Here is a 13465-nt window from a genome sequence, read left to right as displayed (position 1 = left end):
ACCCCCATATAGATGCAGTTAACAGAAAAACAAACTTCAAACGTTTGCTAATGTTATAAAATGATTTTTTCTCTCCGAATGTCATATAAGCAGCGTTGCAACTCCCTTTAAACTAATATTTCATATTATGTTGCATAGTAGCCTTAGTTTGATAAAGGTATGCCCTGGTATAGACGATAAAATAGAAATAGTTGATAAACATATGAGCTCATACAAAGAAGTAAGAAAAAGCCCAATGGATGCCAATCTAAAACAAGTCAATTGTTTTATAACAGCTAGAACTTTGCAGGCTTAAACTTGCAGTTTTATAAGTATGATGAATGACCACTCAGATAATCTACAAAGTGCTTCCAGGGGGGTAACTCCTAGCTCAACCAAGCTAAGAGGACTTACAATTGCTGAAGAGAGTTGCAAAAAGAAAACCATTAAAGTAATGACTTCTTAGAATAAACTTGACTTTAAAAGCTGAGAGGAGCTAGGAGTCGTGGCTAAAAGGAGTTGAGCTATAAGGAGTCGAGTTATAAGAAGTCGAGTTATAAGAAGTCGAGTTATAAGGAGTCAAGTTATAAGAAGTCGAGCTATAAGGAGTCGAGCTATAAGAAGTCGAGTTATAAGGAGTCGAGTTATAAGGAGTTGAGTTATAAGAAATCGAGTTATAAGAAGTTGAGCTATAAGGAGTCGAGCTATAAGGAGTCGAGTTATAAGGAGTTGAGCTATAAGGAGTCGAGTTATAAGAAGTTGAGTTATAAGAAGTCGAGCTATAAGAAGTCGAGTTATAAGAAGTCGAGTTATAAAAAGTCGAGTTATAAGAAGTCGAGCTATAAGGAGTCGAGCTATAAGGAGTCGAGTTATAAGGAGTTAAGCTATAAGGAGTCGAGTTATAAGAAGTCGAGTTAGAAGCAGTCGAGCTAGGAGTCGGGCAAGAAAGAGTCGAGTTAGAAGACTATGCCTGTTTGGGTATAGATTACCATTGCAGTATGGGTAATAGTGATGGTTCAGTAGATTTAAATATTGTTATCCAATGTTAGAAGCATTACAATCAGTGATAACATTAATACATCTCTCTCAAATCTAACAGATCCAGATGCTAAATCCACTTTGGCTAAGTTAATAGTTGTCTTTTCAATACTATTGGTTAGTCAGAGTTCAAGTGGTGACAACAACTAATCCTATAATGAAGCTTATTATCCAACTGACCTTTCTTAGAAAATAAATCAAAACGACATGTTAATATATGCTAAGTTATTAATATGCGAGGTTATTTATATATACTATGTTATTAATATACCAAGTTATTAATATATGCTAGGTTATTAATATGTACTAGGTTAATAATATATACTAGGTTATTAATATATACTAGGTTATTAATATATACTAGGTTATTAATATATACTAGATTATTAATATATACCAGGTTATTAATATATACTAGGTTATTAATATATACTAGGTTATTGATATATTCTAGGTTATTAATATATGCTAGGTTATTAATATATACTAGGTTAATAATATATACCAGGTTAATAATATATACTAGGTTATTAATATATACTAGGTTATTAATATATACTGTGTTATTAATATATACTAGGTTATTAATATATACTGTGTTATTAATATATGCTAGGTTAATAATATATACTAGGTTATTAATATATACTAGGTTATTAATATATACTAGGTTATTAATATATACTAGGTTATTAATATATACTAGGTTATTAATATATACTAGGTTATTAATATATACTGTGTTATTAATATATACTAGGTTATTAATATATACTGTGTTATTAATATATACTAGGTTAATAATATATACTAGGTTATTAATATATGCTAGGTTATTAATATATACTAGGTTATTAATATATACTAGGTTATTAATATATGCTAGGTTACTAATATATACTAGGTTAATAATATATACTAGGTTATTAATATATTCTAGGTTATTAATATATACTAGGTTATTAATATATACTAAGTTATTAATATATACCAGGTTATTAATATATACTAGGTTATTAATATATACTAAGTTATTAATATATACTAGGTTATTGATATATTCTAGGTTATTGATATATATAACATCAGTTTGGTAGAAGCAAAGTGACATTTTTCAACAGACACAACCATAATGTGTATTTTGAGCTGTGTATATGTCTATTTGATTAAATATAGACCGAATATAACAGAAATAAAATTGATCAACACATCGTACCTGCTCAAAAGATTTGCAATGTTTTTCGGGGAAAACTGCTACTAGATCAGATATACGCATGACAAGTTCCTAAATCATACATGAGCACAATAGCTACATTTTTAGTCAGTGTAAGAGGCGTTTCCTGATTAACCATTCGATGGAATCCAGACAGATCCAACCATGGAATCTGTGGATGTAGAAGAGGTGTTTATTAGAAAAAATGCTCACGAGTAAAACCTGCCGCATGTTAGACTATCTCGCTTATAAGCTGACTACTGACAAACAGCCCAAAATGAGGAATTTCGTCGAAAATCCCATATAAGCAGACACTCCCTCCCCTTAATATCACTGTATGCTGCTTGAGCTGATCCCAACTCACAATCGATACACTGTGGAGCATCCAGTATGTTGCCTAACTATTCAAGTATTTAGTTAAAAACACGTCTAGCTGTTCTGTCTTTAAAATTGTGTACAAATTAACAACTGATGAATTTACATTATAAGAATAAAATAAATACTAAAATGATTGTGTCTGGTTTAAGCCTTAAAAACAGAAATAAAACAATTGTACTTTACCTCGGGTTATGACGTACGTATCGTTTGATGAGCTTGTAGGAGGAATCTCGGACTTGCTGATTTAGAGACAGTATAAGGTGTTTGAAATCATCCTAAATGAAATAATACACTACCAAGGTTACTAGAATGATTTACAGATAGTTTTAAAATTCTATCATTTAAATGGGTCCAGCTGTAAATGAAGCTCTTAATTGTGGCACTTACCAGACATCTACTGAGTACTTCAATCACCTTCTTGGATGTGGCATCTAGGTCCTCCAGAGCGCTAACAGTGTCTGCAACAAGGATGAGGTAAAGTCCTCAAGTTACAGTTACAGTACTTATTGAAAAACTTATACAACAGTTTGAAAACTTTAGTTTTGACCAGAGCAAACCGTTTACAACAAACATGGCAACAAATTATGCAGTAGTTCATGAAATAGCCTAAGAGCCAAAATCCACTTGAATGCAGGGTATATTTATGTTAGTAGTGGAGCAAGAATGCTCCGCTATCCTACCTAAAGAGTTACTATTTTTACAATGATGAAATCCTGGAGTTGCTAACAGTACAGCTCTTGTCATCTTTTGCAGAGTGCGTGATGTCACACTAACTTGTAAAAGTCGATAGATCTCAAACCAGCAATGAAACTGTTCTGTCCACTGACTTTTAATGCATGCTGACACTTTGTATGCAAATAAAAAGCCAAAGTGCAGTAATAAAAAGAAAAATAAAAATGTTTATAATGCTTCTTTGAGAATACTCCACATGTCTTTGAGAATACTCCACATGTCTTGTAAGGATCTACTTTCTGTCAATGAGCCTAGCTTGCCTCGGCAGCGGACACATACACTTGACAGCAAACATGCCTGATCTTGGTGAATGAGCACAGCAACCTGCTGTCACCGAGTTCACTATTAGCCAGCACAGCTGCCGTGTTAGTAATTATCCCTAACATCTGTCAGAGAGCAAACCTACCATCTGTTGGTGAGTCCTTGCCAAGCTTCCTCAGGGTTGTCTTTAGTTGTTCATTAGTGAAGGTGAGATTCTCAGGAGGAGGCGGCAAAATGAAGCTGGAGGTCATGTCTGTAGTGCTGACAGACTCTTTGGCTTGTGGCATGTAACTCGCTGTTGCAAGCGCCTTCAGACTCGGGTTCTTGTTGTATTTTGGGTTGTTTTGAAGTACACTATAAAGCGTATACAAAAAGTGTGAACTGCTATGTTCAAACCAGCTAAAGATTAACTGAATATATCTGGTACTTTCACTGTATAAGCTAACCAACTGACCACCTATTAACACAAATATCTATTGTTATTAGGTATTAGGTATCAATTCACTTCAATACACCCAGCAATACCTCACAACCCTTCAGAGTGTTTTACACATAAATATTACTCCATACAGATTACTATAACATGATGAGTCTGTTTTGCGCATGTCTGGCAACTATTAATTGTTCACTTTCTCATAGTGTCCTACAAAACTAAAGCAACAAAAGATACTGTAAAACCTCTATTTGAGCGCCACCTTGACTTGAACACCACCTCTAATAGAAGGGCACTATAGAGAAAAGGTTGAAAAAGTTGAACTGCACCTCTATTACACCGCCAATTGGCATTCACTATGTTTGATCTTTAAGAACCCATAATAGAAAGTGATCAGTAAAAATTGTCCACAAAATGGTACTAATAATGACTCGGTTACATCAATAACAATTCTTTCGGTGTAGTGGTTGCCATGGTTTTCATGACGGAGCGCCTGAGAAGATCGATTGTCACAATAATTAGAACCTACGCTCTGATTTGAAATCACTAAGGTCTAAATCTGAATCCGCCCACTTGTCCATAACGTGATTTACAACCTGATCTGAAGTCTTAAAATGTTTTGACGAAAAATGTGAATACTCTTCAGAAATACCATACGACGTAATAGCAGCCAATGTTACCGCATATCAAAGACGTTTTTTTAACTCCAAAGCTTTTCAATTTTTTTCCTTCAAACTCTGAAATCAATAACATTAAAATAATTAATAACTGTATCCGCTATTGTTTTACTCAAAGCAGCTCCTTGTTTAACTAGGTCTGATACTTCGATTGTATATGAAAAAATGTTGAAGCTGACGGCATTAATGTTGCTTTTCCTGAAGGAGAGTGCAAAATAAAGGTGAAGTTAGCATTGCTTCGCCTGTAAAAAGGTTAAATTTTGCTTCCCAAAATTCTGACAAGCTCGTCGAAAAATAAAGTGCCACCCTCTAATTGAGTGTCACCTTTAATAGAGCGCCACTACAGGAGAAGAGCTGAAAAATAGAGCGCTATGGCGCTCAAACAGAGATTCTACAGTATATTTGTCTCTGATTACGTTGCTTACTCATCAAGGTAACTTCATAAGAGAGTACGAGATAGTAAGAACTTCGCAATTAAAAGTAATGTTTTAATCTTTAGATGTAGGACTAAACAAGAACATAAAACCAACACAAATTTAATAAGGATACTTCAGCAATGCATCTTTTCAGACACGAATAAGCATGCTATAGTTCCAATAACGTCCCATAAAGCTTTATGCCAGTTTCCCTATCTAGTACTAGTTATAGCACCCTTCTATTAGCCCCTACATAGTCAGTCACCTGAGTAGATCCTTGTACTTGATGATGGATCTGACGCACATGTCAGGAAGAGAGCTGAAGAAATTACAGAGAATTGTAGCAAACTTAATAAAAAGTGCTGCTAAAGTGTCATCATTCTCCTCACCATGAACCTACAAATATAGCCTCAGGATTAGTATAAGTGTAGCCTCAGGCATGCTATGAGTTAACTAACCATTAACAGTTGTGATAACACAATTTAGTTCTCTCCTTGTCCATTCTGCAAAGCTTAATGTTGAACTACAGAATCTGTGTTTAAATGTGACCAGAACATGTTTTTTTTGTAAAAACAAGGATTAAATTAAGGTAATCCTTTGGAAAAAATCGAACCAATATGCTATAAACTTTTGAGGCTGCTTCACATAAAGCCTTAGGTTTGAAATATGCAGGCAAAGCCTCAAGCTTCCTGTGGGTAAATGTAGCCACAGCTTTAGTCTTCCAAGCTGTGTGACCGCTGCTCTATGGACACTAAACAAACAGCTCACAACCAGATACGATACATTAGAATAAGTTAGAACAAATTATAAAACTAACATAAAACTATCATTAGTGTTTGTTCCTAATGGCGCTTCAATCAGCTGGACATATAGAAATATCGAATAACTCGTTACATATAAAACTTACTTAAAACTCTCTTATGACAATTCCACAAAAAAACATACCAAACGACAGCTTTTAAAATAGCTGTTACTGAATTCAATATTTTCATTATCGGCATCTTGAAAGTCACTGGAACCATAGTTATCTTGCTATATATCTTTAATTCTTATATCTGCGCTATGTAATTATTTTAAATATTCCACTAACTCTACTGTAGCCTTGGACAAAACAGTGACATTTGGAAGTCAGTACACACCTTTATGACAGTGAAATAGGCATCTATTATTGCAGGGAAATCTTGGTGGAGATATATGTGTGGCTGAAGGAGTTCTATAAGCCCGAGTACATTAGTGTGCAGGTTGAGGTAATGTTGGTGAACAAACTCTCCGTATGTAAATAATACCCTGCCGCTCAATAGAGAACTAAGGGTTGAAACATGCCTAAAATACAAAATCAATAATATATCGTTCAATAGTCAATCTGTAGGTCATCAGATTACAGGGTGGAGGAAATGTTGCATCCTCCATGATGGAATATAGGGAAGTTGTAACAGTCCATGCGACGGTGTTATGCTGAATACTCGGGTGAGTCTCAGACCCATGTACACGTGAGTGTACCATTTGATAAATAGTTCATGCTTGTACCTATTCTGATTAGCTGTTGCAATCTTAGGAAAACTAAACCAGAACAGAGCTCAGTCGAAAAAGGACATTGTAGTTTTGCTCGTGGAGTGAGCAGGTACTTTTATTGCCATTCACTCATAATTTTTTATTTGCAAACAAGTTTATAGTTGACAAAAGAAATTGTAAGTCACTATAAAAATAGTGACACTTTTTCATTCAGATACAAAACACTATAAGGCAAACCGACCTACAACCACTCAATGCCTTTGGTAAGAATAGCTTCATGCAGTTGGCATTTACAGTCTTGTAGAATATATTAAATAGTGCCTAGAGAGCTGTTAGCTGATATGTATGCTCGTGTTCCATGTAACAGCAGTAGAACAGCTAGACTTATTCTAAAGCCTGTGGCTCTTCTAATAAATAATAAAGTTTAACAAATGATTGTTTATGAGAAACTGTACTCCGCTTGAATGAATCTTGCGGAAAAAATGGTTTGTATTTAAATACTGCATTATAAAAAATTATATATACATGTAGTACTTAGGCTAATCTTCAAGGTCACACAAGTTAACACGCTACTGCATTGCAGTAAATGGTTTTACTAAAACACTTTACTTGCCCGAGCTATGTTGTCTGTAACAAATACTTACTAAATGGAATCAATTGGCCCTATTTTAGTGTCTTCCATTTTCAGCAATTTATAACTTTCATTTACCTGCAATTTAATATTTGGACATTGTGAACTTAAAAGAAGTGCTAAAGCTTAGGTATGATGGCCAGCAAACAGGTTATTCACCTGAGGAAGAGCAAGGGGTGGTGAGACGCAAGCCTTCTGCAGACAAGGTTGGCATCGCTGCTGCTTAGTATGTACTTCTTTCCTGCTTTCACGTTGCTAAGTGTGGTGAGAGCGGAGTGTACTTCAGGATCAAGGGCGCAAGGGCCTTGGAGGGCCAATGAAACATCCTTATAAAAAATAGTGGTATCCCCCAACCAATGAATGAGCTCTAAAAGCACAGAAAGGGATGCACGACGATGAAGTTCGAAACATGGGATGTTATGCTATCATGTTAACCATGGGTACAAAATTATGTGCTGCGCTGTAGGTCAGAGCACACTAGAGGAAAATTAGTCGTGACAGACATTTTTACTTAAAGATCTTTCCGTTGCGCTCAAATACAAATGATAAGCAACAACTAACCAATCAAAAGGAGGCGAGAGAAAAAAGTATCAAGCATCCATCACATATAAGCTTACGGTCAATCCTTCAGTCATAGTTTAAAATACAGTTAGCTGCCTGTTGAAAAACAACACTTTTTTTATATATGCGCTTTTACATTCTGGCTAGGTTATTTTCTGGTCATGACAAGTGTGGTAACACAAGCATGCAACAGTAACAAGACATACTCCTAAACCTGCTCCTAACCTGGTGCATGTCACCAACATGACAAGCATTATTAATTTTATCTGCAAAATGAACTGGACACAGATCAACTACCGAGCATTTGCTTTGACTTGACATATGTCAAGAATCATGAATGCGTCATAAACTGATCAAGTTAAGTTACTTAACAGTTGTTATAAACTTGACAAGAACCATTCACCTGCTAATGCCATGAATTTGCCATACGTCTTTGACCTTGCTGACACCTGTGAAAATATATTTCACGCCTATTTTTATGCATACTTTTTTGACAAGTTCCTTGTCAAAAAAGTATGCATAAAACCTTGTTCACTTGACCTTAACACGACATTTGCAATTTTAAAAATGACTCAGCGGTATGCACACATTGTTTAACTCTGTAGAACAGTTTAACTGTGTTAAACCGTAATTGTTTAACCAGCTGAACAAACTTATTTCAACGAAAGTGATCTTGGTGAGAAGTTTTGAAGTTTTAATAGGACGCTCTTGAAAGTCTAGTTTAATGATTTCGTTGATACAGCTCTATAGCAGTCCTATATACGAATCCCTTACTTTTAGTGGTTAATTAAAAGTAGCGGCTTCTACGAAAAGTGAAAATCTGCGAAATAAAAACTAATACTCATATGTAATAGTCACTTTTTCATTAACCATAAGCTTTTCTTAGAATCATTAGATGATTTTGAGGGTCAAGGTCACTTAAGAGGAATAATTAAGGGTGTTACAAGCACTTGGCACTTTTGCACTTCACAAAACGTAACAGTAAAACAGCGATGACTGCTCTCATAATGATGCCTGTGTAGGATCTCATTAGACGAGAGATTCATGTATTTTAGTTTATTTTTTTATTTTTTAAAACTTTTTAATGAAAATTTGTTTTATCTCGTAAAGTACTGAAGCAGCGAAAGCTGAACCAAGAAGTAGCGAGAGACTACGGTAAAGTCCTGTCGTATTATTGACCAATAGTGAGGGACTACTGTAAAGTCCTGCCGTATTATTGACCAATAGTGAGAGACTACCGTAAAGTCCTGCCGTATTATTGACCAATAGGGAGGGACTACCGTAAAGTCCTGCCATATTATTGACCAATAAATAAAACTGTTCAATTATCTGATGCACTACCATCTGCAACTCTGTTAGACATCAGTTAAACTAGGTACATCAGCTAAACTAGCTAGTGCGAAAGAATTTACAAACGACTTGAACAGAACAATTGCTAAAACATTGCTTCGGACAAATTTGATCAATGGCCAAGAGGAGTGTCTCTCACTTGGTTGCTGAGCGTAGAGTAGGATGAGCAGACGACGGCAGCAAACGCTGTCAGGAACCGACCTTGTGGCTACGTACTCAAGGTGCTCGACTAGAGATTTCAGAGAAGATTCCTCCACACAGCATTTGAGAAGAAGGGACACCCTAGCAGCATCTGGGATTGCTGTTGCACTACCTAGTAATTAAAAATCATTACTGAATAACTACTGAAATCACATGTAGCGTTCAATAAACAGCTTTTTATTTCATATGGTATAATTTTAAACATAAAATTTACATTTAAAATGGGAAAGTAAGATGAAGCAGGCAAATATAAATACAATAAAACTATTGCCTATCTTTCTCATAAGGTAATAAATGCAAGAGTAGACAACTCAGCGTATAACTTATAATGACTACTCACAATAAGAAGTGGCGGGTTTTTGAGCACTCACTAAGGTTTGAAGTTGAAAAAAGATGGAACTTTTGCAACAAGATAATTGAACATGGTATATCTGGTTATTATTACAGCTTGGAGACAGCTAAAAAGCTTGGATATCTGACTTGGCTTACGTGGCTTGCTCCACCTACTCTACCCGCTGGCAGCCTTTACAAATAATCTAAATACTAATCGTAATAATATAGATTTTTAAAATCTGTAAGAGAATTAATAAATAGCTCTGCATACACAAGTTTCCTATTCCTTGACAAATCTGTACTAAAGATCTCTATAGTTTTCTTCATTCTTTTGTTAAATATAGACTGCAATTTAATATCACACAACAGTAGAGTGTGTAATAAAGACAGCTACTTTGTATTTAGGTTCTATTTAAGAAGTTACCAAAACACTTCAAATCTCCGCATCAGAAAAATGTTTAAACTACAAGCAAAAAACAATGTAATCTTCATTCATGATTAAAGAGAAAACTCCTAATTTATTGCAGAATATAACCTTTAAAAGTTTTACCTAAAATCTGTTAGCAACACAAGTGACTATTATATTAAATATTATACGAAATATTTTCTTTGTGTAAACCCGCAGTGTTACAGTTATGAAGTAACAGTTGTTACATGTCATGTTCAGAAACTGAAGTATGCAGTAGCAACTACATCACCTCCGCCTGCTGCCTGAGTTGCCTCCAAACAAACTAGTCGAGCGACATTCTGAGTCTCTTCAGGACTCAGACAAAGAACATCCTCCACCTGCCCTTTCTACAATTGACATGTATGAGAAGTATGGTGATGAAACAAACCTCCTGATGGAAATGTAATGCTAGTAAATAGACCCTGAAACAACAATTGCTTAGAAAATATGGAAACCCTAATGTCCACCATTTAGTTATTATTATTATTTGAGAGCAAAGTTAAATAGAGGTTCAGCCAGCAGCCGAGGTAAATGACAAATTCTAGCAGGTTACATCTGAGTCACGGGCAAAAGAAAATGACACAGAACACCACCAAAAAGCTTAAATTTAAGTGCTCGTCAAATTGTGTTGATTGAGATGAACGTTAATTTTATCCTTAAGATAGAAAGTTAATGGCTGTGGCTTGCAGTATCACTGTGACAGACACCAACTAAAGACAAAATATCTATTGCATCTACACATGAAATTGTCAATCTTAAATATGAGCTACGGGCTACGCAAGAACATAGCACTGATTTTCTTAATGAGCACAACTTTATGATATGTTACCTTGTACCTCAATATGGCTACTGATAGACAGCTGTTCCCACTCACAAGCCTTACAACCATTGTATAAACCACTTACCCTTGGCTTCTTCTGCTCCCTGCCTTGGTATAGCCGAGGATGCCCGATGCATACAACCAAAAAGTCCAGAACTGAGGCTGGGCACCAGTTGCTCAAACACTGTTCTTCAGACAGCAGTCTATGGATGGTTTGTCGTATCGTGCTCCATCTTGTGTGATGCGTAAGTAGAGACCGTAGATACGCTGGCCCCGCTAGACAAACTTTAGCCTGAGAGTTCTCAGTCTCACCTACAGACTTGCCAAAGAGCAGCTTATCTTGCAGGTCAGAACTAAGGTTGGTAATTTCAGGGTCCAACAGCTCTAACCAGTCTATGAGAAGACCGAGAAAGACTGGACTACTTCCGCTAAAAATCAAAATTAGAGAAACATGGTGATGGCCCATTCAAACAGCAAATAGAGAAGAATTTCATCATGAGATTTGTTGTCTCAAATAAATTCAATTCCGAAAATAGATATACGAATACGCAAATGTGATGGATAGCAATGCCTAGTCAGCCTAATATATGCATTAAATTATTATATGTAAATACTAGGTATTTAAGTAATATAACATACTAAGTTCTGGAGAACTTCAATACTGAGCTATAGCTATAAGTTGCTGGTATTTCTTCATAGAAATGTTTACCACACAAGGAACAAAATTTATATGGTGAATGTTATTTACAGGCAGTTGTAATGCATTGGCTAAAATATTTCAATGAATCGTACCTTGTAATTCTAACTTCATACTGAATAGATGTCTAAAACTACCTCATAAGCTTGTACAACAACCAAAATGCAAAAAACAGATGAATACCTATGATGCACTTCGTTGTTTATAAATTAGACTCTCTTTAACAAACTGTTTTCCACTGAAAATGACCTAACAGGAAGTTGAAAACTATATGACCATTTCAAACAACAAGTGAGCTCAATCTATTTCCAACCAGTTAAACACTAATAATCTGAACTTTCACGTTGCTTTGTTCAGTAAAATGTGTTTTCCGCTAATGGCAAAAAAATGATAAGGTTTTGAATGTGAAAAAGCATGGAAAGATAACTTCCTTCAAAGTGAACATGCCGTGATGAACTACCCTCAACCTGAGCTACCTCATTTTGCAAGTGGTTAGCAATCCATATAGATGGTACACTTCAAATACAGCCTTCGAATGAAAATTATAATCTACAAAGTATAATTTTTAGTAATATATGTCCTATACGAAGGCATGTTACCAGAGCAGATATACCTTTTCATCATCAACTCAACTGAAGCCATTTGAACATGCCGACTAGTCTAAACCAGTCTAAACCAGTCTAAAGAAGAAAAAGGTAATCATAGGCTTATATTTGCTACGTTTTCATACAGTGATAGAGTAGTGACACCTGGGTGTGCCGGTGCCGGAGTGCTATGCTGACAAGAAGATCATGTTCCCATTGGGCGTTATAGTAGAGCAATGGTTGTGTGACGCCTATGTCAAGGTTGTATCCTTAACCTATGCACAAACACAATTATGATGCCATTGGTCACTAAAGCCATTGCTACGGCAAAAAGATGCCATGGATCTTTTTGCCAGATCTTCAATGCGATGCCATGCATCGCACACGTGTTTCACTTCTAAACAACGACACTAAATCATGACAGAATGAGAGTGACACGGCTGTTTCCATGATGGCATTGCAGTGCTATATATAGGGTGTCGCTAGGCTTTAGCTGTAAGGAAGCTTAGCCAATAACTGGCTATGATAGAGAGAGCCAACTGACAAACTCCAATCACACAATCCTCCGTACTAACCCATTCTGAATCACACAGTCCTCCATACTAACCCATTCTGAATCACACAATCCTCCCTACCAACCCATTCTGAATCACACAATCCTCCGTACTAACCCATTCTGGATAAGAAGAGCCTGCTGCATGCAGATATCAACAGCCTTCTTCCTCTCATTGCTCAGACATAGTTTAATCATCTGCTGGTTGAATTCACATTCAGAACTGCTCAGCGGATCGCTCGAAGGAGTAAGCTGAGAACAAACACTTCTAACTGTGTTCACAATCACCGCTGGTAGGTCGGGCAGCGAGCTAAGTGCCTCGAAGAGCTGCCTAGTTGGCTGCGGAAGATCCTGGTAATAGAACAATAAACTACAGCAAAAGCAAGTGGGCCAAACTATGAATCAAAGTAGATTACATGAGTTGCTTAACAGTAGTACTGGGTTAAGGTACAGCTACGCGTGCCAATTTTTTCGTTGGTTCTGGCTGAACTCACAAAATGAACGAAAAACATATAATCATTTGTCCGAAATTCAAAGAATTGTCAGAGCTGTGCAGGCGCACCAATATCGTCGACGAAACGCTTTCAATTGGATAAACAAATTATTAGTGAGCGTGATTTTAGTAGCTTTTGCAATTGGTATAGTCCA

The 13465-nt window shown here is 36.0% G+C and overlaps 1 protein-coding gene across 1 annotated transcript in view; it reads right to left on the bottom strand.

The window, feature by feature from the left end:
- LOC137389456 (integrator complex subunit 1-like) overlaps positions 1-13465 on the bottom strand; it is a 53748-nt gene that overhangs the window by 2094 nt on the left and 38189 nt on the right. Inside the window, exons 28-37 of the mRNA XM_068075498.1 lie at positions 12936-13168; positions 11069-11411; positions 10414-10510; positions 9321-9494; positions 7430-7637; positions 6267-6450; positions 5393-5523; positions 3747-3955; positions 2996-3066; positions 2792-2883 (exon numbers count right to left, since the gene is read on the bottom strand). Coding sequence (XP_067931599.1) covers positions 2792-2883; positions 2996-3066; positions 3747-3955; positions 5393-5523; positions 6267-6450; positions 7430-7637; positions 9321-9494; positions 10414-10510; positions 11069-11411; positions 12936-13168 — 1742 coding nt within the window. The remainder of the gene's footprint in view (positions 1-2791; positions 2884-2995; positions 3067-3746; positions 3956-5392; positions 5524-6266; positions 6451-7429; positions 7638-9320; positions 9495-10413; positions 10511-11068; positions 11412-12935; positions 13169-13465) is intronic.

Source organism: Watersipora subatra, chromosome 1, assembly GCF_963576615.1.
Source record: "Watersipora subatra chromosome 1, tzWatSuba1.1, whole genome shotgun sequence".
Lineage (NCBI taxonomy): Eukaryota > Metazoa > Bryozoa > Gymnolaemata > Cheilostomatida > Watersiporidae > Watersipora > Watersipora subatra.
Note: the sequence above shows the minus strand (reverse complement) of the source record. Positions and strands in the feature narration are given on the sequence as shown.